The sequence below is a fragment of the Columba livia genome, chromosome 7 (genome assembly GCF_036013475.1).
Source record: "Columba livia isolate bColLiv1 breed racing homer chromosome 7, bColLiv1.pat.W.v2, whole genome shotgun sequence".
Classification (NCBI taxonomy): domain Eukaryota; kingdom Metazoa; phylum Chordata; class Aves; order Columbiformes; family Columbidae; genus Columba; species Columba livia.
In genome coordinates this window covers 12,372,061-12,398,779 of record NC_088608.1, presented here as the reverse complement: position 1 = coordinate 12,398,779, position 26,719 = coordinate 12,372,061, and the positions used below count along the sequence as shown (strand labels likewise).

At 43.3% G+C, this 26,719-nt stretch overlaps 2 protein-coding genes across 10 annotated transcripts in view; both read right to left on the bottom strand.

The window, feature by feature from the left end:
- The window catches only part of LOC102090370 (uncharacterized), a 46,856-nt gene extending 45,041 nt beyond the window's left edge, over positions 1 to 1,815 (bottom strand). Inside the window, exon 1 of one of the 5 annotated variants that reach the window (XM_065070590.1) lies at positions 1,676 to 1,815. The gene's annotated coding sequence lies outside the window, so the exon portion shown is untranslated. Of the gene's footprint in view, positions 1 to 1,055; positions 1,388 to 1,675 lie in introns of those variants that run through there. The other 4 variants (XM_065070587.1, XM_065070588.1, XM_065070589.1 and 1 more) reach the window with 4 other exon arrangements.
- A 4,900-nt stretch (positions 1,816 to 6,715) lies between these two features.
- IQCB1 (IQ motif containing B1) lies at positions 6,716 to 26,713 on the bottom strand. Of its 5 annotated transcripts, none has more exons than XM_065070594.1 (14): positions 26,566 to 26,713; positions 25,808 to 26,070; positions 24,834 to 24,996; positions 23,030 to 23,159; positions 20,718 to 20,811; positions 19,553 to 19,652; positions 19,032 to 19,204; positions 16,063 to 16,175; positions 14,854 to 14,963; positions 10,003 to 10,145; positions 9,426 to 9,574; positions 8,845 to 8,973; positions 8,311 to 8,467; positions 6,716 to 7,220 (listed from the first exon to the last, which is right to left on the bottom strand). In XM_065070594.1, the coding sequence occupies exons 2-14, from the start codon at positions 25,923 to 25,925 to the stop codon at positions 6,991 to 6,993; spliced, it is 1,809 nt and encodes a 602-aa protein (XP_064926666.1). In that variant the 5' UTR covers positions 25,926 to 26,070; positions 26,566 to 26,713; the 3' UTR covers positions 6,716 to 6,990. The 5 variants fall into 5 exon arrangements, with proteins under 5 accessions (XP_064926666.1, XP_064926664.1, XP_005512384.2 ...); XM_065070592.1 differs by lacking the exon at positions 26,566 to 26,713 and adding an exon at positions 26,419 to 26,554; XM_005512327.3 differs by lacking the exon at positions 26,566 to 26,713 and adding an exon at positions 26,314 to 26,518.
- Between the last annotated feature and the right edge of the window lie 6 nt (positions 26,714 to 26,719).

The following is a 26,719-nucleotide window of genomic DNA, read 5'->3' as shown; positions in this document are numbered from 1 at the left end:
GAGCCTCTTTCTTTTGTGAGGGAGGTTTCAAAGGAGTCGTAGCAGATATCTAGGCTTTTTGTATTTGACTCATCAGCTCTACGAGTGCTTTGCTGTCTGGCTGTACAATGCCTTGCCTAATGCACCCTCATCCATGATGGAGCTCTTGGGTTCTACCTCAGAACAAATCAATCAACAATCGGAGACTTGTCTTAACTAGAAACCATCTTTTTCAATAGTATGGCACTAAAGGCATGGATATTTTGGCAATATGCAACAGCATTATCTCAAAATACCAAAGCACACATGGCCCGTCAGCACTCAAAACAGTTCCCAGGGCACCAGTGAAACTGAGAGAGAATTTCCTTAGAGGGGGTGGGGAAGAGTACCCTAAAGAGAAGATTTAAGATCTGTGAAATGATGGGTTAAATTCTGGGTTTGACTGATCTGGTCCTTGATCTGTAAAATGGGAGCAATAAAATTACCCCAACCTGCAGCAGGGCTCCTGGTCTTAACTGATGTCTGTGAAGCATTTTGAAAGCCATGAATGAAAGAAACCGCTACCAAGCCCTCAGGCATAACTATAATACCAACAAATACTGCAGAGCTGTTTTTAAGGCTTTTCAGTGCCACAAGACTAGGAAATGAGGGAAGGCAAAAGCATAGATGCACCCAGCACCACTTTGCTGCAGTGTAAATGAAAATGGTAGGAGCAGGTTTTATGGATTTCCCTCCAGGGAATTCTGTTGTAGCTACTATTTTCAATAATGCAGTAAAACTTGTACCTCTGTGAATTCAAACAGATGCTCTTACTAATAGCTCCAGTACCGAACCTATTATGAATTTGGCAAAAGGCATCCCGGAGTTGAAAACCGTTATGAACCACATGGAAATGAATTAAGAAATTACTCACTTGCGCCCTGCAGATTTAAAGAGCTCGGTGCTGCTCAGCCACCCCTTGCAACAATTAAACTCGGGCTAATACCGCACAGGCACAGCATAGTCCACCCTGCATAGGGCAAAAGTCCCACGGCATCTACAATAAAACGCTCTAACATGCCAATTTACGAAGTTACCTCTGCGGCTGCTGTTTTAGGGCACGGCGAGAAAAAGCCGGGAGCACCAGCCCGGGCGAACAATCGGCGCCGGGCAGCGCGGCTCAGCCCGCTCCGCTGCGCCAGCAGGAGCCATCGCCCAGCGCTGCCGTGAGGGCTGGCAGAGGCGGATGGGGGCTGCGGGTCCCCCGGCAACAAGCAGGTGTCCGCCGGGAGAGGTGTGGAAGGCTGTGGGAAGCGCGTCCCCCCGCTCCCGCAGCGCTCCCCGGGCTGGGCGCGGAGCTGGCGGTTGTACCGCGCCGGGGCAGGCTGAAGCACTTGGGGAACGAGACCCAGCGAGCAAATAAAATACCGAAAAGGCTGCTCCCGGTTCCGCGCCGTGTGCCGCCCCCGGAGAGGGGCAGGAGGCAGGCAGAGGCGGGTCGGCCACCGCCAGCCCCGCAGCCCTGCCCGGCGCGCAGCCATTTGCCTTTGTTGCAGCCCCGCGCCCGCAAGGTGCGGCGCCAGGCCGGGCTGAGGCCGGAGCCCGCGCCCCGGGTCGCTGCCCCCTGAGGAGAACGGCCCCCGCAGCGCGGCGCAGGGGAGATGTCCTGCGGGAGCGGCTCCCGAGAGGGACCTGCCCGCCCGCCGCCCGCACCTACCTGCGGAGCCCGCTCGGGACGCCTCGCCTCCCGCCTTTGTTGTGCGTGCCCCGGCAGCGCCGAGCCGCCGGCCCGCCGCCGCCCGTCCGCCCCTCCGCGCCCGCCGAGCTGGAGCCAGGCCCCGGCTTAGCCCGTCGCCACGGCAACGGCGGGCGCGCGGCGGCGCGTGCGGCGCGGGTGGGATAACGGCCGCAGCGCAACGGCCGCGCGCTCGGGGCGGTGGTGATGGGGGGGCCGTGTTGAGGGGGAGGCGGTGGGGGGGCGGTAACGGGAGAGAGCGGGGTGGATGGAGGTGGCCCCTGAGCCGCGGTGGTTTGGGCACTTGGCTTTCGGGAGCGCTTGTGCTGCTGGAAGGGGAGAGGGTGACAGCCCCGGCAGCCACTCGTCCGACCCGCCGGCTCCGCGGCGGCTCCCGCGGGCATGTCCAGCCGCTCCCCGACCCGCCGCCGCCCGCACCCGCCCCGCTGCCCAGCCCCGCACCCCTTCTTCCCCGGCGTGCCCCGCAGCTGCCGAGCTGGCCTTGGGTTAGCTCTCGGCTCCTTTGTGGAGCTTGGGACCTCTCATCTTCCACATCCGGTAGCTTTTCTTTACATTGACCACCAAGTCCCTAATATCTGATCACAGCTTGCACGTTCTTTTGTCCTAAAGCAAACGTGGCTCTGGTGGCTTGTTGTACGACCCTACCAGCCTTCACAGACCTTTATGCACGATGGACAGCAGTGCTGCGACCACTGGAGCTGCATAGAGAATAATAATAATAATAATAATAATAATAATAATAATAATAATAATAATAGTAATAATGCTTCAATTCTCCCCTGTTCCTGCGGATAGAAAGGAGCTGTATCTTTCATTTGCACCTATTTTCTTTTAACTCTCTGTTCATTATAGGGGTAGCAGTGCCAGCTTGACCATTTCTTCCTTTCAGACAGCAAGGACTTAGCGAGGTTAATGGTTACTTTGATTGTTTTTAGGGTTAAGTGTCGCAGTTCACTGGCTCTAGCATGTCATGCTAGATGGAGCTGGGTCTTATTGTCCATCTGTATGTGCATATGTTCATCTTGTTCCAAACAGGCAGCTTCTGGATTGGTGAGACATGTAAAGTGAAGTTTCCCTGATCAGAGTTGCTTGCTTTCAAGGGTTTTATTAAGTGACCAAGCATAGGAAAAGACATTGTTTCTGTTTGAGAATGTAATTAAAGAGAGAAGAACTAAATTCTGCAGAGAAAGGCTGAATTTGGAGAGAAAGAAATAGCATGGCAACCCTGGGTTCTTCCTATGTGTTCCCTATCTGATTATACAAATGCTTTTTCTTTCTGGGGCCCCTCAAACTGCCATTTCACCTTAGCAGAAAGGGATTCCAGTGGCACTGGGCTCACACAGCATCCTCCACTGCAGGCTCTTAAACCAAATTACAAATGCAACATACGAAAGCTCCTCAGTAAGCCTCAGTCTGAGAGAGGAAAAGACACAGGTAGAGGCAGAATGTGCTCAAGGTCACAGAGGAGCCTCTGGCACCGCTGGGAGAAAGAAAGAAATCGCTAGAGCTGCCGTGTCCTGACCTTGGTCCTCACCTGCCAGACTTCGCCCTCCTGTCCTAAACAGGCAGCTGGAGTGAACACAGCCCTGGGCTTGAATATCACTCCTTTAGTAAACAACCTCTTTATTAACGAGTTTTTCACTGTATTCAAGGATGCCTGGAGGATGAGCTGGTGCTAGTGTGCTATAAAGAAGGATGATAAGGAGAACTTGGAGACCAATTGTGATGATCTTTACAGCTCCCCCTGCAAAGAGCTGCCTCCTTTCCTGATGCATGCTAATTTATAAATAGCCCCAATTCCGCTACTTGGAGAAAGCTTTCATTTCTCCTTGTCCTTGATGTGCGTGATACTCTGCAGTGGAGAGCAGATGTTTGTACCAGATTCTGCTCCCATGGAAATCAGCAGTGGAAGACTTGGAGGTGAGAGGTAAAATAGGACTGGGGTTATCTCGAGTCTTCAGCCCAAGAGCTCCAGTTACAGCCAGTCTGAAAGGCCAGGAGATGCCCTTGGACTTAGCAGTGTAGTCTCAAGCACATGCCTGTGTCTCTGCTGGAGACGAGCATCCTGTTGTCTGCAGAGTCCAGTTACAGCTAAAGCCGAAAAAAAAAATCTGTCTGCATAAAGAGGAATTTTCCTCAATTGCAGGAGTCAGCAGAGGACACTGCTTTGTCTCTGGCTCTGAAAGGGCTGAGGTTTGTGAGGTTTTTTTGTTCCATATGCTCCCTTCTTCCCACTCCATGACTCTGATGGCACCTTCAGCAGGAGAACAGTCACTGTCCCTTCTTTTTTATCCATATCTATCAGAGGATTTTGTTTTCCAGGTTGTTTGCTGCTGCTGAAACTATCGCAATAACGCTCTGGTATAGCTTTGACTTAAGGAAGAAACAAAACCACAAGACAAATCGGTCCAATTTATCACCACAACAGAAATGTGCAATTCAGCTAAATCACCCCCACAGGCCAGCTTAGACTGCATCAATATTTAACAGCCTCACAGCTCTGGCTTCACCTCTGCCCCTCCTCACGTCACAGCGTGTCCCCCAGGTTTATCACTCCACTGGTGGGGACAGCACCCTGTGCTTCCCTTGCTGTGAGCAGGGTCTGTCTCCAGGCTGCCGGGGCAGACTGCTCACCACCCAGAGTGACACAGCCCAGACCTGCTGGGCATGACCAAATTCTGCCCCTTTTTCCTTCCTGGCTGGACTACTTGTGCAGCACATCTATGTCCCAGTAACAGCTCCCAGCTTTCTGGGCATGCCTGTGATCTCTGTCAATCAGACACATGGGAGCAGGACTGGACCCATCTCAGCTAACGGCCTCTCCTACAGTCCATTTTTGGGTGATAGTATAACCCAGACAGGACTGTTTACCTGGTAGCAGGCTGGATGGAGGTGGCTTCTGCTCAGCTGTGTTCCCATTACTCAAGCAGGAATATTTTATCCCAGGAGCTGCAGTGAAATAAATCATCAGCAACATGTCCTGTAAGTGGTGCAAGAGGACCTGAAAAGAGGATGAGCCAAGCTTTGCCACATCCCTCCCACCCGTGAGCAAAGTGGGGCAGCAGGGGAGATTTGGGATCTCTTCTGCTGGGTGCCAGGCTCCAAACTGGCCACAGTGACTGGCATCCAAGAGCATCTCCCAGCTCCACCCCAGCATGCTGCAGTGGCTCCTCTCTGCCTGGGACAGCAAGAGGAACAAGTGACAAGTTATGTAGTTATATATGGCCATCAGCATGTTCCCTCATGGCTCTTGTGCCTTGGTTCCCCTGGTCTGTAACATGGAGATGACTGAGATCTCCTGGTGACAAGCACAAAGTAAGAATAAATATTTTTATTAATCAGGGCAGTGGTGGGGCAGGGGAATTTGCACTGCTGGGCTGGTAATAAATGATCCAGCAACCTGAATTCCTCCAGCAAGACTGCACCTTCCACCAGGCTCTCTGTTCACTTAAGAACCCCATTATACAGCAAATTGCTACAAAGGGGGGAGTTCATTATCCACTCAAACGTCAGTGAGTGGCAGAGGCCATTACCATCACAATAAATGGATTTTTGGTAAGAGGGCTCTATAATTCACTTGGTATTTAACACTGGCCAGGGGGCTCATCTCTACATCATATACATTAAGCAAAGCACCTTTGTTAATGTCCTCCTGTGCTAAAAAGCATAATGAGGGTGATTAGGAATAAACATAACATCAGAGGCTGCTGTCTCAAAATAGTTTGGGTCAGTGGCTGCATGGCAGAGGGGACTTCGCTGTGCGCAGAGGAACCATGTATTTGTGAGGGAACAGCTGGTTTGCTGCAGCTCATTCAGAGCCGCTGGGCATTTTCCAGCACCAGGCCTGACAGCTGCTGGGGCATCACTTCCATCCCCTGTAGCACTTGGTGACTGTCCCCCAGCCCTTCCCCTCTGGTGGTCATAGGGCACCTGCCTTGCTATGGGCTCAGCTTAAAACTAACAGCAGGGCTGTGCAGAACAACATGTAAGTCAACAGACACATGCAAGTGCCCTGGCAAATACTTAATGGATTGTTCCACCAGTTAACTCTCCAAGAAAGGAACTGAGAGCCAATTCAATGCCTTCCAAATCACAGCTCTGTTAAAAAAGCTAACCTAGAGCACAGCTCTTCCTCTTGGCAGCTGTCCAGTTACTAATTTCAGTGTATCAGCTGCATCCGAATGGGTTTGGGCTTCTGCCCACTATTTGTATTTATTTGTTTTCCATTCATCTCCACTAAAATTAAAACTCAAAACCTTCTAGAGAGAATGTAAAATAAACATGCTGAACCACTATTGCTGCCCACATACAATTCACTGTGCTTTTTTCCTCCTGTGCAGCGAGGTAAGATCTAATTCTTAAGACTTCCTGGGCCTCTCACCTAAAAAAATTACGCAGGTGCGTACAGCACTGGCTGCAGTCTTGAGTTCATGCTTTCTGGGCACATCGGTAAGTAGCAGCTTTCAGCACTTGACTGTAGGTTTTTATTGTGTACCAGGTCACAGTGACTGCAGAGGCCCTGTGCTGGAGACCTTTCTGGATTAAACAGCATCTGCATGGTTTAAGAAGACAGAGCTGAAGGTCCAGATGGTCACATTGAGGCTCCAATCCCATATAACAGTTCGGACTGCGCCCATGTTACACTGCATTGCCCTGGCTGTGGAAAGAACTGTGTGCTCTATTGGAAAACACATATAAACCAAGAATATTGGCATTTTTTTTTCTCCCCTTGCTTTTTCCCTTGCTGCTGTGAAGAGGCTGGTGGAGGTTCCTCAGGCCAAGCTTGCTTGTGCCAGCTGGAGAGAGCTGTTCTACCCTGCCGTAAGCACCCAGCCTGCCTACTGCTTGCCTGACTTCTTATTGATGTCTTGGTTTGTTCTGAACCCACTTTTATCCCAAAGCACATCACCTGATAAAATGTTTTGCTATAAAAGCTCAGGCTTTTGCAATGGTGTGATTCTTCACGCATCCAAGTGTGAATAAGAATCAAAAAGCCAAAGGTTATGAACTTACTTTTAAAGTAATACAAATTACAAAATATCCTCATTTACCACTGCAGCATTTAAATCCTATTTGCAACAGCACAATCAGTAGGATCTAACTGTTGATGTACAGGAAGAGATTCTTAATGAATAAAACGCACCAAAATAAGGCTTTGGTCTTTTTCAGGGCTTTGTCTTACATTTCAAGTGTTTTCCTTCCTTAAAAACACACCCAAGTGAATGCGTAGTGCCAGGTATGAGTCTGGTTGAGTAAGAAATTCTTCTGCCTGTTACCTAAAAGGATTTATTTCCACCAATAAATAGAGTTCCCAGTTCTGCATGTAGAGCATCATCAGGAATGACATCATCCTCCTCAAACTCAACTCCAAGCTTCTTCCACCACGGCCAGCGAGTGTATTTCAACATAGTGTTGTGGGATTGTCTTGCCTTGGTAGCTACAGGGATTGATCGACTCAGAAAGACATCAAGATCTTTTTCTGTGGCCTCTGCTAACCCTGGAGCATCTGTAAGAATAAGGAGCAGAGTTTTTCTCTGTTTTGTTTCTTATGCTGCAGTTTTACAAATATTTCAGACTAAAAAAGAAGGAGCACCACCCTCCCACTTCCCACTGTCCCAGGTCACTCCTTTCCCCATGCTGGCATTACAATTTTATGGCCGCATGATAAACCTGATTGGAGAAGCAATCCAAATTAAGGCTAACCTGAAAAAATAAATATATAACAGGGGAGGGAGAAGAAGAGGGGAAAGCAGGACTACTTCATTCAGGTGCAGTGGTGGCACCCATACAAATTACTTTTTGTGAAACTATGACCTAACAGGAAGAGGATCTCCTGGTTGCCACTGCTGGATCAGCACTCCTGCTGCAGGGTGACATCACTGTAATTATTTCCACCACTCTGGCACAGCAACTCTGCGTATGCCCTGCCTGGGGGACACAGCACAGCGTAAGAGTCTGTTGCTGATTTGCCTGGTCAGAGAGCGATGAGCTACGGTGGGGACACAACACGTGACACACTAATTCAGTAACTTGCTGAATTTTGTCCTGCTTGGGTGCTCTCTGGTGGCTGCAGTTTGCTATTCTCACTCTTTCACTCCATGCTACTTGTCTGGAAGTAAAATAGCACAACACTGAATTTTGTTTCAAATAAAGCCAGAACAGAGAAAATGAAAACATGGCTTGGAATTGATAGCTCAAAGATTTCCCTCTTTATCTGGAAGAGGTGAGAGCTCTTCAACCAGCAGCTTACTTACAACACAAGAAAACAGAACAAAGCAAAACAAATATAGATGAAGAGGTTGTGTGAAATCCCCTTTTTAGACATTTTAAAGCCTTTTACAGGGCCATTGCTTTTCTTGTGAAAATATCAGAGAGAGACTTCTAGCAGAAGAACAAGCTGCTCCTTGAAAAGCAGGTGTCTATACTTAACCTATAGCAATCTCTAATAATGCCTGAATCTCAAAATAAGGCAAGTAGCAAAGGAAGAAAGATATTTCGGTTTTGAAATGAGGCTTTACCACTGTTGCCTCTAATTTTCTCTCTAAATTATTTTAATCCAAACAGTAATCAAATCTAAAACCAGAGCAGTCACATACTCATTAGCAGCTCCACATCAGTGTTGACCTGAGCCATTAACGTCTCTCTCCGCTGTGCTGCTCTCTGATCCAGTCTGCTCCTCAACAGGAACTCCGCCAGCTTTTCCTGGGCCTGCACATGCAATTCCTTACTCATTTCTTCTGACATTTGGGAAGCCTGGAGGAAAAATTACAGTTTATTACTGTTAAGGGCTGGTTATTTTAAATCTTTTAGGGGCAGAATAATGTCTAAGCAAGGAATGCAAATGCTGCTCTTAATTGTTAACTTAGTAATTTTGCTTCCTCTGCAGCTCTCTCCAAAACTAACCATCAAGCATATAAATTTTCCAATTATAGTTTGCTTTGACCCTTTTTATTAGATTAATGGTTAAAATTCCCAATATCCTAGTACCTTGCTCCAAACAAGCAGGGTTAATATATGCATACCTCACACGGATTATCTTGATCAGAGTTTATGAAGCTGAATACATTTAATCCTTACAGAATTTTATGTTGCATCATTAATGTGAATTATGAAATGACTAAGAAACAGACCGGATGCAACTTGATGTAGTCATCCACCTTCTGCTGCAAAGCCAGTCTCCGCTCATCAGTCGATCCCTTGGGATCTTTCCAAGGAGAGAGAGGTCTCCTCCTTCTCCGTTTTTCCAAGAATTTACAAGCCTTTGTAAAGAACATACGCAAAAATGACAATTACAGACAGGAAGTTTGTCTTCTTGCTTTGTTTGTAATCAATCAGTGAAAGAAAAATGTTTCAGTACTGCATCTGTTAAAGCATAAATTTAGCTATGATGCTAATGACAACATACAATGGTCAGCACAAATACTAAATAGTAAGAACACTCATAATAAATTAGTGACTCATCTGCAGCGTGGTGAAATTCCAACCTTAGGTTGCAAAACGGTAGCTCATAGATTTTAGTTACAAGACTCTATCAGGCTTTGTACCCTGTGCAAGGTTTAGCCCATCTAAGCAACTGTGGCTCTAGACTATCATCCTCTGAATAACTTTTAAAATGGCTACATCGACAGTAAGAAAACAAACAGAGCTTTTTGAGGCATTGCAATAATCTACTCAGTCCTATCTAATGTTAGAACAAAGCATATATACTTACTGCTCTCTGAATGACAACAGCTGCTTTATACTCCTTAAGAGATTGTCTCTGTTGATGAAAATTTCTTCTCGCTCTATATCCTCGCCAGAATCTCTGGATAGTTAATGCTGATTTCCCCTCCATCTCCTCCATGTACTTATTTACCTGACCTACAAATGTAACAAAAATCCAGTTATAAGACTGTGGGTTGGGGTCTCTTTACAATTTGCATTTTTAATCCTCAAACTAGATAGTACCAAAAAAAAAGCTTGGGTGCTATCAGTTAAAAACCCCTCTTCATCCAAGGTCCACTAGCTGTGGGCCATGTCTCAGAGAACTGTAGTTGCAAAAGAGCTTTGTAACACAAGAGAACTGGGTCTCCCTTTCTCCTGTGTCATTTTGAAGGCAGCAGATCTTTATCAGCAGTTAGTGAGCCCTTGCGCAATTAGCATGTTCTTTGTCAGATAATTGAGTCAGGAGAAGAGACTGTAAGACTGCAGCACAAAGAGATGTGCAAGATTAGGCAATATTTGGAGAAAGTGTTCTTAAGGAGACCCAGACAGTTTAATCTTCTGATATAGTTTAATATAAATCATACTGGCATGGATTATTTCCAGTACAGCCAGCTGTCGTTCATGGAAGAGTCTCATGGCCCTCTGTCTCTGAAGTTGCATTTGCAGTTTTAGAGACTCGTCTTCCTTCTGCTTTTTTAAATGCTGCAGCTCCTGTTCCCGTTTAGCTCTGCAATACACAAATACATTAACAATTAGCGTAAGTTGTCCATTTCTTAAAAGCATCTCTCTTTCTCTCTGGTCCAGCACCAAGAGCGGAAATCCACAAAGCCATCTACCACCGCTGCTGTTGGCTGCAGGACCACACCAAGCAACGAGAAACCACCTGCAAGCTAACAAATTATCACACTATCTATAGCCACAAAAAATTCCGAGCCAGTCACTCAATATGGTTTCAAATCGAAGGAGGTATTTGTACTTAGGATGAAGGACCCTGAAGGGAAAGATGCTGCATGTGGGACATTCACAGCTAGCAGAACTAGAACAACAATTTTGATTCCATCTTCTAAGGAAGAGATAAAGCAACATTAACCATCTGCTCTAGTACACACCTTTTCCAGTGCATCCATCAGCATGCATGGCACATGCTTTCTGTAATATATATGATTATTTTTGTACCAACTGCAAGAGTAGATCAGAATGTTGGTTGTTAAGGCACACTTCTTAAATTTGGAGGGATTTTTTTGTCTCCAGGAAATACAGACTGACACATTTTCAACATCAACTTTGTTAACAGAACAACTAGGAAAGAATTTTCTTGCAAATTCTTTCTGATCGGTACTAGTTGTTGTAATTTGAGGTTAGGATGTTGCCCCACTGTGCCTGGCATTGGAAAAGTCTCAGCAGGCGTTTCAGAGAAGAGACAACTGAAAACTCTAACCGGACCTAGAGTGTTTAAGCTAATAATAGCCTGTATGCCAATTATACATACACTAACATATTAGTATAGAAACAAATATATTTATACTAAATATACTGACGTATCAATACTAATAATTACTGAGACCACCTAGACGTGGCCTCAGTGAAGCACAAGGAGCTGTGAGTAGGGACTCCCCCTCCCTCCACTACTTCTTTGCATCCCAGAGAACCTGACCTCATTAGTGGCTTAATGCTCAAGACTTCACGAGTTCACATCACAGCGAGGTAACGATGTGACCCTTCTTCTCCTATTGCAGCAAAATCATTTGCCCACTCAGGACCCGAGGACCCACACGGGGCCCACAGCCCCAAGTTCTGCTCTCCTCTAGCACTTTTCCAGGGACAATAAAAGGAGCACCTTAAGCACTAGGAAAGAGAACAAATGGACAGAGCACAGGCATATGGGGTACCAGAAAGGGGGAAAAAAGGCTGTAGACTAAAACTAATGCCCAGAAATTTTGTTATTGCTGCATGTCACATACCTGTAGACTCACAGTACTATTATTTATGCATTTCCCACAAACTGAGTTGTAATTTTTGCACTAACTCCTCAGTCTCCATAGCTGTGTGGGGAAAGATGGGATGGAAGCTATTTTGTGGGAGAGATGCCCTGGATTTAAAGATCTGGTCCAAAGTGATAAAACAGCCTCCACCACGACCTGAGAGATCATAATCCTTTTATGACAGTAATGCAGACTTGAAGCGTGCCCACACATCTGCCTACAGAGACAGATCATGATATATGTGATTACATCAGAACAGTCTCAAGGAAACTAGAGGTTTTCAGCCTACACACTTCTGCAAACTGGAGCTGTAAATCTTCACATTTTTAATCCAGGCAGCACAAATTATACTTCTGAGTGGAACGATGTCACAGGATCAAACAGGACTTCTGATGACTTTTTTTTGGTATAACTACTAATAATTTTCCTTATAAATTTTTATCAGCTTCGCTAGGTAGAAAACTACAAGAATGTTTCATGAACTTCTCAGATGTGCATCTGTGAAACTATGAATAGTGTCTGTCAGATATTTAAATGTTTCTTTGATACTGATTCTTTCCCATGTAGTCTGCAAAACACATGTTCTTCTTCATTCTCTGTTCCTCCTAATGACAAGACATATTTGTTTGCACAAGACCACACTGTGATGGGGAAATGCCTTTGAATAGAAGCAAAATACACACAAAGATCCAAGCTTCCTTCAGCAGCTCATGGCACAGATAAACCTTTGTCTGATTAATACAAATTATTGCCATTTTAACAGTTCTACAATTAGCTATGTAATAGTGAACAATATTCACCAAGGCGACATTTCTGAAACCACAAAGTTTCAGAAATTTATGACTTGCAGAGTTTAAGATTTTCTGCTGGAGCTGCAGGTGAGCCAAGTTTGGAGTTTCAACCTCAGCAGTATTTAACCACACTTGTTCTAAAATAAATCTGTGAATACAACCAAACCCTGACTGCTAAAAATTCAAAAGTCCTCTTGAAAATTCTTCTAAAGTCATGCTTACAGCATTCCAAACATTATTTTTCAGAGTAACACTAACTGCAGCTTTGACCTACACAGAAATAAACCAACATTGGAGCTGTACAGTCACTATATTGTGCTTGGTACCTTGGGAATGAGCCATGAACAAACAACTGCGAGAATATTAATACATTTCCATTACTCTCAATTTTAAACAAACATTCAAAAGTCTATTTAAATGACTCAAGAACTACTTAAGAGGCGTGCACTAATTCTCACAGTACTGAAAATATGACACAAGAAAGTCAAATAGCTTGTTGATTGCCGATAGCCTTGTCACCCTTTCCCTTCTCCTTTACCATGTTATGTCTTAGCCCATCACCCAAGTTTTCTGGGCTATGATTTTGGCTTGCAAGGTGCCTGATGAGGGAAGGAATATTCAAAGTGTATGGTGGAGTAAAAAGGAGTGATCAGGATGTCATTCTTGGTGCTTCAGCACAAAAGTTGGAGTGCCTGGTGACCATCAACAGACACACTGATTGCCCCTGCAAATCTTCCAAACTTTAAAGATTACACCCTAGATTGTCCCGTATCTTCTTAATGTCAGTCTAGATAACAAATCCTAACTGTGCATTATTATCAAGGTGTTAGAAAGCAATGTGATTTGACTAATTGATTTATAAGATCTAGTTTTGACACAGGAGTGCTCAACATGCACAAAAAAAGGTTGAAAAACCTGCTGTGGAGTCCAAACTTGATTTAGATCCCTTAACCTATGTTAAATTCACACTAAATTTCTCAAAAAAGTTGGCCTAACATGTGTTAACATTACTGATGAAATCCTTCTTCAAATAAGACAAGCATTATTTTCACAGCTTCATTTGTCTATGGTGCTTCAAGTCAGAGGATACTATTTCTAGGTCATTGAGGTAACTCCACTTCTGAGAGTCAATGATTTCAAATATTAATGAAGAACAAAGTCTTGCAAGCACTATACTGAGCAGGCACTGTGGTCCTTAGTTTCCGTAGCACCCTGGCATGGCAGATTGGAAACTCCAGGACAGCTCCGCATTCAGCTTATGGTGGAATTTTGTGCCAAGTTAACTCTGAACCAGCTAACTGCTCTACCACCAGTCCATCATCTTCTATAGCTATTTAGTGTGCCGCACTTTTAGTTTTCCATATGCCATAAATTTTTACACTGAAAACATATAAAAACGTCATAGAAGTAAGTTTTTTCATGGAGAAGTTTGGCAGCTGGGAAAGGGACAGTTGGAGCTTTTGGCACCAGAAGTACCAGTTAGGTACTGCTGGAAAAGCACATTGTTTGGATGTTTCTGCTAAAAGAATCTGTAGTGAAACAGCTCATATTGGCATTGCATTACCTTCATGTTTCAAAATAACAGCTGACTGGAACAAGGCATCTTCAAGATGAAAGAACGCTCGGTCAGCCCTGGGATATGGAACAAATCCTCACATAAGCTATTTCCAGGAAGGACAGGAAGTGAATGGGAATAGCCAGCATAGATTTATCACAGGCAAATCATATTTGACCAGCCTGACTGCCTTCTGCAATGAGATGACTGGCTCTGGGGACAAGGGGAGAGCAGCGGGTGTCATTTTCTTTGACTTCAGCAAGGCTACCATCACAGTTGCCCACGCAGGGCAGGACTGACACTCAGAGGAACTTCCACAAACACATAAAACGTGTTAACAGAAACCACATAAAGTTCAAATAGGAAGTTCTACACCTGGCACAAAATAACCTCATGAACTGGGACAGGTTGGATAGTGACTCCCTGGACAGCAGCGCCAATGGAAAGGACCTGGGGTTCCTGGTGAGTGACAGGTTGGACGTGAGGCAGTAGTGTGCCTTTGTGGTAACGAAAGCTAGTTGTGTAGTGGGCTGCACAAGCACAAGCAGAGGCTTTACTCAACACTCTTGAGGACACACCTGGAATATTTGCCACGCTCTACTGGGCCCTCCAGTAGAAGACAGTTGTTGACAAAGTGAAGGGATAGTGACTGTTCAGACTGGGGCAATTAGGGCTACGGAATGTGTGATATACAGAGGCAAAGGGTTTGTGTAGGCTGAAGGAAAGGAAGACAGAGCCAGACTCTTAGAGGTGCACAGAAAAAGGATAAGAGGCAGTGCTGAAAAGCTACAACATAGAAATTTCCACTGACTGTAACAGAAGAATTCTTCACAAGGTGGACCAAGTGAGATGGTGGGATCTTCCTCCTTGGGGACCTGCAGAAGTGGATACAGCCCCAAGCAGCTGGATCCCAGTCTGAGGCTGGCCCTGCTTCAAGCAGGAGGTAGGATTAGATTACTTCAATTTTCCCTGTCACTCTGTGACCCGCGAAAAACCAAACCAAACCAAACCAAACCAAACCAAACCAAACCAAACCAAACCAAACCAAACCAAACCTTCTTACTAGATTCTCCTCTTTAGTGCTTTTCACAAAGCCAGACTGTTTACCTGAAGCTTCTCTGTAAAGTGGTCACTGCTTGGGGTAGTTTTTTCAGCCTTTTCCTTGTCTGAAATCCTCTCCATGTAGCCTGGATTATACAAGCTGCTTGATGCTGCCTCTGAAATCAGTAAAGCAGTTGGTAGTGTATTTTCTCAGCATATAAAACCACTTTATTACTGCTGCGTATTTGGAACAATCCCAGCTTTTGGCCAATAAACATTGGTTTTCAAATGCATCAAAATCCAGTATTTGTAACAGCTTGGGGAATTTAAGGTCGTATAAGACAGTTACTATCATGAAGCCTGTACTTGCTCCAAAGGCAGCTAATCTGATCATCTGGATCAATGCTATGGTAAAAAAAAAATGAATCTACAGCAGAAATATAAAATATATATTAGCTGCATTGATCAATGTTAGAAATTTGTATTTAAAACACCTGAAGCACTTGATATTTCAAATGGTGGTTCAGTCAAAATACTTGCACTAGAGAGGACAGAAAGACAAGTTTGGAGAATCAGGAACAGGAAAAATGTTACATTTGCAGTATGATCAGAAGTCACTGAAATGCAACAAATCTGGAAAAAAAAATAAATTCCATTCTTAAATGGAATTTTTTTTAGGAAAAAAACCCACAACACAAAACACTCTGCTCTGTTGAAGATGAAATCAGGTCCTTACAAATGCAACTCTGATTTTCTTTCAAGTATTTTCTCTGAGAAACCTGCATGTAAAATTCTGGCATGCAGTTCATAAAACACACGTCATTCCATTTATTTGGAACACAGCCCAGAAGGTGTTCTTACCAAACATTTTTGCTATAAGACTTAATTCTATGTGAATGCTGCCTGGAATTCAGAGCTCTAAATCTGTGACACTGATGTAAGAAAAGCAGATACGGTTATTTTTGGTTTATAGTTAGCAAAACTAAATTAATTCTTTTCCCCTATGGTTGTACAAAAATCTATGGTGAATCTGCAACAGAAAGTCAATCTTCCATGTCACAGTCCCATATCTTAACCATTGGACAATTTCTTGATGTCTTCAAAAATGATGGAGAGAAAAAAAAAATTTAGGAAATTTAAAAATCTATTATTATAGTGAGAAAAATAACACAAGCTCTGAAAAGCATCAAAGTGATAGAGTAAATCCATTCTAAACACGTACAGATCACATGTAACTAGGATTTCACATTCAAAAGTTTCATTAAACTTCAGCACCTGCATTTCTCCTTTTCCATTGGATTGTTCCAAGTACAGCAGGTCCAAGAGTTGACCAAGATCCCTGTCGAACCCTTTGCCAGTCCACTGTTTACTTAAAAGCCCTTTTAAGCCTAAGAGAGAGAGAGAGAGAGAAGCAGCATGTGATACTGCTCAGGTGAATTTTTCTTTTCAGAATTTCAAACTAACAATTTTCAAGCCAAAAAAATCAAACCTGATTCTATGTGCAAAAGAAAGGTAGATTGGAGCTGAACACCAGTCATCTTTGAATTCCAGCACAGAGTATTATCAACAAATATCTGGTGCTCCAGCCATCACAGAGAAGTATTATACAGTGGTTGTAACTCTGTATGTCCAAGTCACTATCTATTGTGTCTACATAACTGGCAGTTAAATTATCAATGTGCTTTCAGTGTCTTATCAGAAAGTCATTGTAATGTACTAAAAGGATGTAAAGCACCATGCAAGTGCTGGCTTTTATTAGCACTGCCTTAATATTTTTCATAATAAAATCTATTTATTTACAACTGGAATTCCTTGATGTCTTATCTGTATAAAATAGTCTAATTGTGAGTATATGTGCATCCAATCCCTGAGACAAAATAGCTTTTTAGGTTTGCAGTAGCTGAAAAGCACACTTGTACTCCTCCCACAACACACACACACTCCCTGTGCTGCACACAGGCCACAAGTAGACAGTAACACCCACTCTTCAGCTTTGTATCAGACAAATTCCAGAGCTTGGGAGTTCTGCAAGGAGTTGGAGGGAAACAGGAGGGCAGAAAGAAGACATGTGTTTGGATAGCCTCCTGAAGAAGTGCAGATGCAAATAACTTTTCCATCTTCAAATAATTGTCCGTAAGCATATTCATATAGTGGGCAACTCCAACACTCATATATATACATACAGGATCTGGATACAGAGTACAAAGCCCTTCATGTAAACAGAAATGGCACCTCAGTTCTATCACACATGCACCATTTTGGAAAGATGATTATGATTAAATACTTGAGGTGGGAGACAGGTAAGACTCCAAATGGAGTCAGTGGGTGCCCCAAGGCCACCTGAGCTCTGCAGAAGCACGTAGCCTGTCTACACAAGGCAGGACCCTCACAGGAGTCCTGCAGGTCTGACACAACACTTGCCAGCTTCTGTACAGACTACGCAGCCACAGGCGCCATGCAGCTACTGACAAGGAGTACAAGTGTGCTCCTCAGATGTGTCAGCCTATGGAAACATGATGTAAAGACTGTGCTAATCCTGGAGATATGAGGTTCAGGTGATGCCTTTACTGACAGAAGCTCACACTGAAGTACCTCACACTGGTAACAGCTCTGAGCTGCTGTGAAGCCAAGTTACTTCAATGAGATGGCCAGATGGTGGAAATGCTGTAACACTTTCTTTGTTGCTGCTTTTCCTCAAACTATCCAAAGGGTTCCAAATCCTGAGTGAAAACTAACATAAGGACTCTAACTTTAAAAAAAAAAAAAAAAGAGGAAAAAAGTGATTTTTTTTTTCTTAGTGGAAACAGGACACATATAGAAGAGAGATGAAGAGTCTCTAAATGACTGTGGCACATTGTGATTCTAGAGCAAAATAAAACATAACGCTTTGATGGAGATTTGCACCCCTTCAGGCAAGCCAGCATTCTACAGCTGGGATAATCAGACCATCACAGCAGCTTCACAAGAATCGGCGATGTGCTACCAGCCTTAGGCACGTTGATACTTCATTTCACACCAAGAGGAAGCCCTCCTCTCTCAATTCTGTAGGCAAAAGGGCAGCAAAGCTGCCCATGTGGTCCAGAAATTTATCTGGCTGGTACTACCACTGGTCAGCAGAAGTGTACAAAAAGGGAATTGGACCTTTTTGTCTAGCATACCCACTTTTTACTGTCCTTGTCCCCAAAGGACTGAGGCTGCTTACAAGTAGTTCTGATCATCAATAACATCCAGAATATAAAACACCTGGCAAATATCAAATCTTTCTTAGTCTTCATGGGCATGACAGAAGACAAAAAGGTTTCCTGAAGCTCCCTGCTAGGCTAGAGACAGACACATTAAACAGAACACCTCATTAAGTAATGGAAAATATAGAGCAAATTATATGCATACTCAGCCTCCTCATCTAAAGGTATGAATTCTTGCAAAGGGTTCAATCTAATCACTTGGGTATCGAAAGACAGTCAGCTCCTCAGTAAGAGAACGGCACCTATCAGATAAGCAGATCTGTAACAGCCAGGGTCAGAAGTTGGCTTTAAGTAAAACTTTCATGCTTCTGGGTTAGTGAGCCTTAGCACACTGGCAGGTGTTTGACACACGGCTCTTACCGTGGTGGTGCAAGCACTCTGCACTAGGATCTCTCAATAGCCAACCTGCACGGCAAAAAAGATGCAGAACATCACATAGAAATAAGTACGGGCCATCAGGTTGGAAATGACAAATAACAGCTTTAAATGTCAATTTGCCATATGCAGAGTAATGAGAGGCAATGGGCACAGACTGAAGCACAGGAGGTTCCATCTAAATACGAGGAGAAACTTTTTTACTTTGAGGTGCCAGAGCCCTGGAACAGGCTGCCCAGAGAGGCTGTGGAGTCTCCTTCTCTGGAGACATTCAAAACCTGCCTGGACACATTCCTGTGTGATCTGCTCTGGTGAACCTGCTTCAGCAGGTGGGTTGGACTAGATGATCTCCAGAGGTCCCTTCCATCCCCAGCCACTCTGTGATTCTGTGAATCCTCACTACACAGAAAATAATAAATCTAAGAAACAGAAAGAGGTGTGGCACCTTAAACTAAATGAAAAGGAACAGATAAAACCCCAACCAACCGACCAACTAACTAACCAACAAAAACCAACACAGCACTGCAGTTTCCGTCTGTATTGGATAGTTACTGAACCAAGATGGGAAACCTCCATCTTTGTATTTTACAGTGAATGTAAGAGGTCCCATGCATGTTTACAAACCTTTGTAGCGAGTTGTGAGTAACTTCACAAGCTGCTTGCAAAATTTTGCCACCAACAATAGCAGTTTTGTAGCCGCATTTCCTATGACAGGATTGGTGGTAGATGAAAGCTTATAAACAAGTTCATCCAAAATGGAGTGAAGGGTCTCTTCATCGACCCGAAGCAAGACAGAGCTTAAAAAAAATGTAGGGGGGCGGGGGACAGAATGAAAGGGTTAGTTACAAACTGTGAGCTTTGTAACAGTGACTTATTTTTAGATTTGTCAGCGATTCAGCAAGCAAACATCCTCAGCTAGCTGGACCATCAATCTGACCCAGGCAGTTCTACTGTTTCAATCAACCAGTTCCTATTCCCTCAGTTTAACAACAGGATAAATAAGTATATTTTGCTATTTGTACAGCAATACTAGGAAAACCAATCATCCAATTCTTGTATATGAAAAAGTTCTATTATACCAAGCCACAATGAACTAAGTTTTAAATTTTAAATTCAGAAAAAACAATTATTTAAAAACTACTAACCTATTGACTCTGAAAATGCTGTGTAAAATAGACATTGTTATAATTGCTGTTTCAGTATCATCTGTTATTAACAACTGCAGGAAGTGATCATTTTGCAGCACTGAAAAAAAAACACCACCACAAAAAAAAGCAAATAAGAAATCACAGACAGAACAACAGAATTAAAAAATCTATAAAACAAATAAACTTCATTATGGAACATAAGCCATAGCAAGTAAAACCAGATACTGTGTCTGGAACAAACTCCCTCTTTTATAATTTTTGCACTAAAACATACTGGAATAAGTAAACTACTTCAACATCCAAAAAAACATGTCAAGCCCTGTTTTTCTGCCTTTGGATATCCCTCAGGCACTGGTGTTGCAATGGAATAAAAGCTTATAAACCTTTTATGTTACACTAGTGCCAGTTTCTTATTACAACAGTGGAATTATCACTGGGGCAACAATAACTGGAAAAGATAAGGACTTCCATCTTGACAGTTTGCTACACCAGGTTTACTTAATACAAGTCCACTGATGTCATTAGAGCACCATCTTTTTTATTCCACTATATCACTGTCTAAAATATTTAGTAATTTTTCTGGCCATGTGTGTTTTTAGTTACATATCTTACGATCCTTACATTTTTGTTCTATATTAGAAACAAAACCAAATTCTGCTTTTTAAAATCAGTGTGATTAACATTGGTTCAATTGAAAGCTTATTTTGGTCAGAAGTGTATAGTAAATGTTGTCAGATATGTATAAAATTTATTGGCATGGCAACCACTTCAGAAATCTGTGTTCAAGTCCACTTTTCAGGGTTGGCAATGTACGCTGGTCAAATTTCCGCATATGTTAAACACACATAGTTAAAAAGATCAACAGTATCTTATCAGAAAACGAAACAAAACAGTAGAGTTTTTTAAGATATAGAATTACAAAGGGGAATTACAGGAAAAGACGTTTAATGTTTGTCTCTGAAAAACTAGAGGGGGAACACTTTAGTGGATCTTTTCCTCTTTAGATATTGCTGTTTCTGTTGAGTGGACTAGTTTAAGAAAATGAATTAACAGCTACTCCAATTTAGAAAACTAAGCGGACATTAGCTTAAGAGTGATTCTTGATACCTGTACATGACATAAATAAATTTTCAGGTGCTTTATGGCTTTACTTTTCCCTTACCACACGTTGCTAGCTGAATGTGCCCACCGAACAGCCAGCAGATGGCATCAGCTACTGTTTGAAACCAGTGTAAAAAATCTTGTTTTTCTTCATCCTAAACAAAAGAGAAGTAGGTAAAAGCATGTGTATGTATCTTCACTGAAGACTTCAGCTTGGTGTAGTGGAAAGGTTTGTGTGCTTCAGGGATATGGAGACCAGAACTCCATCAAATGCCCAAATGAGGTTGGTGAAACTGTAGTAATCAGTCAAAAAAAACAACTTGCAAGTCCTTCAAGGCCAGAGATCAATCAAGAAAATCTAAACATACTAAAAAAAGCATACATTCCTGAAAATATCATAACAGGGAGAGAGTTTTGTTTTCTCCTTAAAAAATATTTGATAGTATAGGATGGTTAAGAAGACAAATAATAACTCAGTACAAATGCATCATAGATTTAATCCACAAAGTGGGAAATATATTATTTAAGATTAAAGTGCAGGAAAAAAAAAAGTAAAAAGCGGCCAAGGAGACAGCTAAAATGGAAAAGGCTCCTAAAACTGGCACGGTGAGGCTTCAGAAGCACCTCCTAGTTGGAAGTGTGGGAACAAACACCAAACCACTATCAAGCTGAGGTTTGATCAGGTTGCCAAACAGACTTCGTTATGTGCTGGTCTGTGATAATACCAGACTAGAAAGAATGATCAGGAGGAATCCAGGTTTTAACACGTGAAGGCACATACACCTGCACAGCCTAGAGTCTGTATTCCAGGTGTGAGCCACTGGTAATCTAAAATCTTGGTACGTGGGACAGCAAAGGAACTTTTGATAGTACTGCATTGCTGAGAAATGTTGTTATAAAGAACTTGGCCTGATATCTCCCACATTTATTGAGCCTCCTCAAATGAAACTGTGGAAAGCCTATTCCTGGATTCATGCTGTAACTCCCAGCTGACAGTCAGGATTTAACTTTTTATTTAGTTCTTACTGACAAGGAGAGATGCAAAATCACAGTAGTAAATTAAGCTGTAATATTATCTGTTCTGTGTTTTGGCAATACGACAGTTTCTGAAAGCTATTTCAGTACTTCCCTTGACTTCAAAGACTTGCACAAAAAGCAAATGAGGGCAGAATAAACTACAAATCTCCACTGGTAGAGTGGGATTTCCAGAGTTCCACTGAACAAGCACCAAGTCTGGGTGCCCAGTCACTTCTGAGACCACAAGGTTTAAAAGCCAAAGTACTAATTATAATGTAGACTGCATTTGCATTCAAAAGAAATCTTTACCCACAAGCATGACTCAAGTAGCATTTAGGCTGAGACATAATATGAAAGTGTGGGGGAAATTACATATTGTGGATAAGACTCAAGTTTCCTGGGATATCATTCAGGAGGCTTCCTTCTTAAGCACTAAATGCTCTTCTCAAGTAGAGAACTAACAGAAAATATGCTACTCTACTGCTGCTTTCTGAGAATTGATTGTGTTTGCAGTGCCCAGCACAATGCTCCATAGGAAACCTTTGACTAAGTGCAAGAAGCCAGTGAGGCAAGAAATGAGATACTGAGGGGAAATGGGGATAGTAAGCTAGCAGAATACATGAGGTTGGTTATTTAATTTTTTTTTCTTTTTTTTTTTTTTTTCCTTCTGACTCTGGAACACAGGATGTTTCAAACATATGAGGGAACCTAGCAGGACAAACCCTTTCTTCTCTGCTGCAAAGACAGCAATGTGAGGAAGTGTTCAAATCTAGAAATCCACAGAGTCTGCCTTTGGGGTTCCTAACATGCGCATTTAGAAGCAGTGAGCACTTCAGGAATTTTTTGCCAATTTTGTGGCAGAAATTGTATGGCAAAACAAGCTTCAACATATCTGATTTAAAGTCTTAAGACTTCCTAAACCTTTTTTTGTAAAGCTGAATAAAGCAGTGGGAACAGAGCTGTCACAAAGACTGAACTAATTGTATGCAAAGTTAAAAAGACACTACCGTGACTGGGATGCTGCCTTGTGTTAGGCATTTTTTTTCTATCATACTGCTCTAATTCTTCTATCCTACATTTAATTATATTCCTTCCCCCGCTTTTAATATTTGTGAAAAGTAGTAGCCATACTCTCTAAAAAAAACTATGATAAAAAACTAGCTTTGTATACGTAATGGACTGAACGCTCCACAAAAACAGGTTTCTATTTCAGAGCTCCGAGGCATAAGAAAAACTCCGTCATTTCTGGAAAATAAACTGTCATAATAGTGTCCCTAGAATAACATCCTTCTACAATACGTAACCTTGGAAAGTTTACAGAAGTTCTCTGCTCTTTCAACTATGAAATTTAAATACCTTGATTGTTCGGATAAATCGTGCTTGCAAGCGTCTTCCCAAAAACAGCAGGTTGTCTATGGCTGAAGGAAGAAATTTATTGTGAAATTCCTCAGGATCTTCTTTCACCTCTAGTCCTACACAACAATGACTGAAATGGAAAAAGAAACAAGAAAAAAGAAAAAAGAAAATCAACCTCAATAGTCGAGGGCCTGTTTGAACAGCTTTGAATGAATGTCACGTCATCGGAGAAGAAATGCTTCACTGGCATGGGACAATTCAACACTGAACAACAGTTAACTGCTGTGACTGGCTCCAAGGTAGCTGCTTCAAAAGGAAGAGGAATCACTGCCAGGCTAGAGACAGCAAGTATATTACTACTTATTATAGAACGTCTTAGTTCAAAACATATACAAGACACTTTCTCCTTCAGCTTCATAGGATCTGTTCAGGCCTGTTCCACATGGTAGGGAAGGGCTCTGATGGTCATAAAGAAGAAAAAAAAAAAGAAAAATAAAGGCAAAATAGAAAGGTAGACAAAAGCCTGATAAAGTGAGCATGATGATGAACAGGGTGCAGATCAGGCAACAAAAATATGTATAAAAAAATATTAAAACAAAATCTTCAGAAAGTCTGTCTACAACTTTTGTCTCACTGAGCAATACATGTGGGCTAGAAATCAGTTCTTCAGATCTCAGTTTTCTTATTTTACTCACTGCAAACATGTTGGCCATTTCTAGACAACTTTTTACAAGAAACTGCATGTTTTACAACTAACAAGTTTTTCAGTTCTGTACTCTGCACTGATACTGGTGCAACAAAAGCGTCTTCCTAACTTTTTATTCATTTTGCTTTCTGACACCTTATCTAGGCTTTTTGTGAATGCACACACGTAAAGCTTCGCTTCCCAAAGCCCTTGGAAAGCAAATTCTAGGCATGAAGCTGAGATTCGTCTAGTTACAAAAGGACATATTTATAGCTAAAATAAATCTATGTTTTCTCTGCAAACTGGAATAGCTTATAGAGGATGGTTTAAGTATGCCACAACTCTGGCGATAAATCTTGTATCTCTCAGTGAAAATCTTGGCATTAAAAATTCATACGGCAGATATGACATAAATAAGAGAAGGTTGTCTAATTGTTTCATGCCTTAGAATTTTGCTCCCTAATTAAACCAAAATCAAGTACAACTTGGGGAAAATTTAAAACTTATTATTTTTCCTGACATCGAAAACTGAGATTGGATCACTGGGAATTTGAGTTTAAAGTTGTCTTATTTACTAGCTATGAATTAAAGTTAATTATGCTATTCTCACAATATCACTACATCAAGCTATCTAGTCTGTATTAACTTTGTCCTCTGTTATGCTTAAAGTGTAAACAGATACTTAAAATGGGTATATTAAATAGATATTTAAATAAAGTTAAGCCAAGCTGTGAGTCAATCAGGCTAAAGATTTTTGCAGGATGAAATCTAAGTAAACAAACTTTTAAAAATAACTACAATTCAAAATTAGCAATTACTGGGTAAGAATTGTGACACCGATGACTCCTGCTCACAAAAAATATAAGACCAACACAAAAACTGTTCCCACCAAACAGTTTACCCAGCTCAACGAAACACAATGCGAATGAATTAAACAGGACCTATTAGGCTATGCCTGACCCCTCTCCTCTTGACTGCTCCCTGCACTTTAACCCTGCCCTTTCCTGAACAACAAGCCTTGTTCTGGATGGAAGCCCATGTATTACAGCTTGAAAAGAAAAAGAGTGAGATGAAAGGCCAGAAAGAAAACAAGAAAACTTTTTAGCATTTGTTTTTTACCTTAGTATCTCTGCTAGCTGGGCAGCGGTAGCCCAGCCTCCACGCAGTCGAGAATGATCTTGTCTAAGGACCAGCATGCAGTACTGAGTAAGGTCATAGTTGTACACATCTTGCTTAATTTTTTTGGATTCTTCAGATCCTAAGGAAGCACTATTTAATATCCCTGTGTGAAGTAGGAGACAGACAGAGAGGAACACAAGAATCTGACGCACAAGATTTTTTTTTCCTTTTTTCCAAAACATAAGAGGAATGTGTGCACACGGAGCCAGGATTAAGGTAATTCTAAAAGTGCTAACAACAGCATAAAATGTTTTTTCAGCATTTTTCACTTCTACAGCTATAATCCATTTGTTATAATTGGGAAGGACAGCTAAACTCTAAACTTAGGTTTCTATTTTCTCATTACACATTTAGTTCTAAAACGTGCATTACCTGGGATATAGCCCATTTGTATGAATATTCTAGGCCAGATAAAACCACAACCACTGTGAAACATACGGCTTCCTTATAATTACATCCCAGTTTAGAACAGGACCTAACTTGTTTCCACCATTCCTATGAGCAGAGGCTATGTGGCAAAAGGAAATACATGGGCAGTCACACAGGAGTTTAGGATTGCATATCTATGTTAAAACCTAAAAATCTAATAGTGATGACTACGCTGGCTCTCTACCCAAAAGCACTGGGAGACAGTGATCTGACCAAGTGTGAGATCCTTGCTCACATCAGCAGAAGCCCTACAAACACAGTGGCAGCTAAGAAGGCCTCCCCTCCACTTGCTCTCCAGCTCTTCCTCCTTACTCTTGTCAAGCCAAATGCCACTCAACCCTGTTCTCAGGAAAGGCTGCTTATCAGCTTTACAGAGCTTCCAGCCCTGCCAGAAATGCTCAGAAAAACCTGTTTAAGGAGGCAGACGGAAGGACTGTCCATACTTCACTACCTCATCCTTTTATTTTAGAAACGGTATTAATTACCCTTTAACTTGAGAAGCAGCAGGGGGATGTCCTGTTCTTTGCTCTCAGTGACCTGAGCAGCCAAGGCCAGCACCCGGGGGTCTGCAGCCGCCCACCCAGCGCTGGGCGCGTTGGCCATAGCAAACAGAAAGAGGCCGAGATACCATCGATTCAAGCCTCCTTCCCCTTTCAATTGTTTCAGTGAAGGCGTGGGGGTCCTTAAGCAACCACTTCCATCAAGCCTCTAGCTCCCTCAGCGGGGAGTTCACGCTCCGATCTGCCCCCTGAGGAAGGAAAGAAACATGGAGGAAGCCCCATCCACGGTCCTTCACGTCGCCTCTCGAGGCCGCGGGCAGCAGGACCGGCTCTGCCAGCAGCGTAGGGGTCCAGCAGGGCGGCCCGAGAGAGGCCTCCCTGAAGGCCGCCAGCATCGCCTCAGCCACGGGCGGGGGCGGGAAGGGGCCGCGGAAGGGCGCTGCCCGTCAGCAGAGCGGAGAGGGAGAAGTGCCTTCTCCCATCACAGTCACCTCAGTGCCCCCGCGGTCTCCACGAGCGGCGGCCCCGATGCCACGGAGCGCGCGGGACGCTCTGAGGGAAACCCCTTTCCCGCTCACAGCCCCGACCCCTCTCACCGTCAGGCGGGAGCCCCCGCACTTCGGGGCCGGGGGGGAGGTCGGGGATCGGAAAACCAATCCCGCTGGCTCTAACGCGACCGCTCCCCCATACCCCCCCCCCCCCCTCCCCTCCCAGCTGTGTGGTCGCGGCCGCTCTCCACCAACCAGAACTCTCCCTTGAAAGAGGAGGGTGTCATTTGCATATCCGCGTGCGGGGCTGGCACCTCCCACAGCCCCACTCGTGGAAATCTACAGAGCGCCGCCTCGCCGCCCAATCCGAACCCGCGCTGCCTGTGACGCACCGCCTGAAGGGGCGGGA

What these genes read in the sequence shown, in the direction of transcription:
- IQCB1 (XM_065070594.1), bottom strand. Translation starts at nt 25,925, where the DNA reads ATGGCCAACGCGCCCAGCGCTGGGTGGGCGGCTGCAGACCCCCGGGTG. An exon ending in CATTCAGCTAGCAACGTGTG is followed by an intron (nt 19,653 to 20,717) that starts GTAAGGGAAAAG and finishes TTTTTTTTTCAG; the next exon opens with TGCTGCAAAATGATCACTTC. An exon ending in ACTACATCAAGTTGCATCCG is followed by an intron (nt 8,468 to 8,844) that starts GTCTGTTTCTTA and finishes TTTTTCCTCCAG; the next exon opens with GCTTCCCAAATGTCAGAAGA.